Source organism: Astatotilapia calliptera, chromosome 23, assembly GCF_964374335.1.
Source record: "Astatotilapia calliptera chromosome 23, fAstCal68.1, whole genome shotgun sequence".
Classification (NCBI taxonomy): domain Eukaryota; kingdom Metazoa; phylum Chordata; class Actinopteri; order Cichliformes; family Cichlidae; genus Astatotilapia; species Astatotilapia calliptera.
In genome coordinates this window covers 18,943,633-18,947,042 of record NC_137443.1, presented here as the reverse complement: position 1 = coordinate 18,947,042, position 3,410 = coordinate 18,943,633, and the positions used below count along the sequence as shown (strand labels likewise).

General features: G+C 39.4%; 1 protein-coding gene across 2 annotated transcripts in view; it reads left to right on the top strand.

Moving 5' to 3' along the window:
• Positions 1-1,279: 1,279 nt before the first annotated feature.
• Positions 1,280-3,410, top strand: part of LOC113016295 (uncharacterized) — a 35,190-nt gene continuing 33,059 nt past the window's right edge. Inside the window, exons 1-2 of one of the 2 annotated variants that reach the window (XM_080297675.1) lie at positions 1,280-1,588; positions 2,397-2,606. In XM_080297675.1, coding sequence (XP_080153801.1) covers positions 1,510-1,588; positions 2,397-2,606 — 289 coding nt within the window. In that variant the 5' untranslated portion in view covers positions 1,280-1,509. The remainder of the gene's footprint in view (positions 1,589-2,396; positions 2,607-3,410) is intronic. The other variant, XM_026159029.2, reaches the window with a different exon arrangement.

Genomic DNA, 3,410 nt, shown 5'->3' with positions numbered 1-3,410 from the left:
CCACTGACTTCATCTGGATTTAAGATGGATTGTACTGAAACCATGTACTGGTTGGATTTTGGCTGTAATCTACCTGGAATGTTGCTGATTTCTGACTGGATTCTGCTGGAAAATATGAATCAGTGGACATAACCCCAGGAAAATATGTACAGGATGCATGGTCACTTATACAACCAGTCAATTCAGATGGATTGACTGGATTATGGCTACATTCTTTGAGTTTTCATTGTAATCTGGCAGGATTGTGGCTGGAATCAGACACTTTGTCCTATTGGATCAGAAATGTGACTATAAAACGCCACTCAACGCAACCACTCAATCTCAGCTCAGTCGCTGGATTCTTGTATGATGTATTCTAGATACAAAATTGCCTTAATGGACTTGATCCCATAACTATAAATAGAAGACTAATTTAGGGTCATTATTAGAATCAGTCGTGTTAGTATTTCACCAGGCTGGAGTGTAGATGTATTCAGACAGCAATTTTTTTTCTTAGTGGAGAGGAAATGTATGGAGCTCCAGAAAATAAATGCAAGATATTTTAAACATAACAATTACTGAGCTAAAAATGGAACCAGACTAGACTTTGGTAGGATTCCATCTGAATTCAAACTGGTCTCAGACTGGATTATGGACCTATTCTGGTTATTGATTTCTGATGCAATCTAGCTGGATTATTGCTGGATTGTACATTGATTTTGACTGACTTGTGGTGCATTTGAGTTGGATTGTAGCTGGAATCAGCCAGCGGCTTTGTCTTAGTGGAAATGGAATTTGCTCCTAGAAAAATAAAGGAAAGGATCATTTATGGTCATCATCGTTCTGGCTGCACCACAGAAGAACTTTTCCTTCACAAATGTCAGTTGTTTTGGTGGAACTTCATTTTATTTTAAGGAAATTACCTTTTTTGTAGAAGATTTATTTTAATGATAATGTATCTTGGACTTTAAAGAGCTGCATTTGAGCACAAAAACAAAATAAACGGGATTATCTGACAGGGCTTCATAATTTTTTTTTCAGTCATTTGTTAGTTAGGATTATTTTCTGTTTCTCTCAGCATGGTTGTGGTGGTTAATGTTGTTACCTAGGTCTGGATTTAACCTGTCGTCTCACATTTTCTTGGGCTTAACTCTATATTTTACCACTAAGTTTTAACCCTGTGCACTGTCTCCTTGCCCGACACAGCCTGTTTGTTTGATTTCCTTCTGACTGGCCCGTCGCAACGTGGCTCTGACAGTCATCCACTCCAGCAGCTTAACAAATAGGATTAGAGCGAAGAGGAAAAAAATCTCCGGCAGTAGCAGCAAAGTCCCATCTGCTCACCTGAGAGGAAGCGGCCTGCAGACAGCACACACTTTAGGATCTCTTTTGTCTTCTCTTTTTCTGTTTCTTCTGCCATGAGAACTGGTGGATGGATGAGCGGGAAGTTGCTGATGAGCTGAGAACGTGGAAATAAGGAGCAGCGAGTCCAGGGTGGATCTTTCGGGGAGGTGGTTTTCTTTTTGAGAAATGGTTGGAAAGTGTGGGAAGCTGGTGCTGTGGGTGCTTGGGGCCATGCTGCTTTCATGCTGCTTGTACATGGAAACAGGTCTGTATGTTGATGTTATTAACAGTTATTTCTTTCCTTTTATTGATAAAATGCTCTGAATGATAGTGCTGCTTTACAAAGTAAAAGCACAGTGTCATCAGCAAAATATCACAGTAAAAGTCATGACCGATGTATCACATGCTTTGATTCTTTTAATAAAAATTTTCTAGTATGAGCTGAAGAATTGCATAACAGGGGAAAAACAGCACCATCAGTCAAGTGAAAGTTTGGAGTAGCACTAATTCTATTTACTTTAGTCAGATTATTGATCCTGACACATCGAATCTTCAGTAGTGTTTTCCTGCTGGAGCCATTTTAATCAGCGGCTCCTAATCTGGGGAGGTGTGGCCCTCAAATGGGCCGTCAAAGGAAGACCAGTGACACATTAAAAATGGGAAGGATGGGATAGAGTTTAAGGAGGAATATACAATAGAATTATACCTCTGGTACTCAGTGTGGTAACTTACTATGTTACAATGAGGTCAAACTCAAACTGCAACAATAACCTTCAATAAAGTTTAAACCTGCTCCCTTAAAATCAACTAATTTATCAACTAGTCAATCAACCAAAGGCTATTTGGCAAATATTTTGATTAGGTGATTATAATTTAAAGCACTGTTAGTTCCGGTCCTAACAGAAATAAAATAAAAAATAAAAAACCTGACAAAAACAGACAGAACCTATAATTTGTTTTTAAATATGAAGTAACTTTAAGGTAACAGTCAGGTACCTGTAAAGCAGTACCATGTACTTTAGCTGTCCTTAATATTAAGTATAAAGCAGCACTAATATTAATTTAAACCACAGATGCCACCTTTGAGCTGGAGGTGGGTTTGGAGGAGAGTGGAGAATCTACAGGAGAGCCAATGGCAGCCTCTGATGAGTTGTTATACAGACGACACGGCGCTCTATCTCGAAGGAAGAGGGACGTCTTGTTTCCCAGCGGAGTCAAGCTTTGCTCTCAGGAGACGTTCGACCAAGCTATTGCGAACCACCTCAGCTACTTCCATCTCAGAGGTACATCTCTCCGCCCATCTGCACTTCTTTCGATTCACCTGCCTTAATTTTGATATTTGTGCCTGCAGGCGACAAGGTTTTCCCCTTCATCTTCTCTTCAAAGCTAGAGCGTTTTCACTTAGGCTCTGATCAAAGCATAAGCTTGAGCAGCAAGTCTGCTGTCACCTCTGTGGCAGAGGTCAGAGGTCATGCAACGCCAGATGCACTGTTTCTTAACAAGCCGATCAGCTCGTTCAGCCTTTTGGTTTCAGTTCTGTCAATTGTGTTGAGTTGCTGGGATTTTGAGCAGATTTAAAGCATGAGTCAAATCTCTACTTTAATCAAGTTTATCCCTCTATATCAATCAAAAAACATCTCTCTGTATTTAAGTCTAGCTATGGCTTACACCTTAACACAACAACACAGACATAAGCACTTAAAGAAACCACTGAGTAAAGCTCACATGGTTCCAAGGTGAACAATCAGCTTCAAACCTTTATTACAGTGAAAACATGTCTCTGTGTGTCCCAGTCTCTATTTGGGTCAAAAGAAACAGAACAATCATTAAAAAGTTCAGATTTTTTTTTAAATAGCAGCAAAATGAGCCAAAGCAAACTGGACCAACACATGAGCTAAATTAACTTTATTGCTGTTACAGCAAATGTTGGCAGGAGTCATGCAACAGGATTTAACACAATGCACTCAAATACACAAAGAACCACAAATACAACAGCTTCGTAATTCATCCGTCTCATAACCTGAACATATTAAAATAATACAATGATCAGTAATAATGGGGAAAAAAAGCCCAAAGTAAACACAACG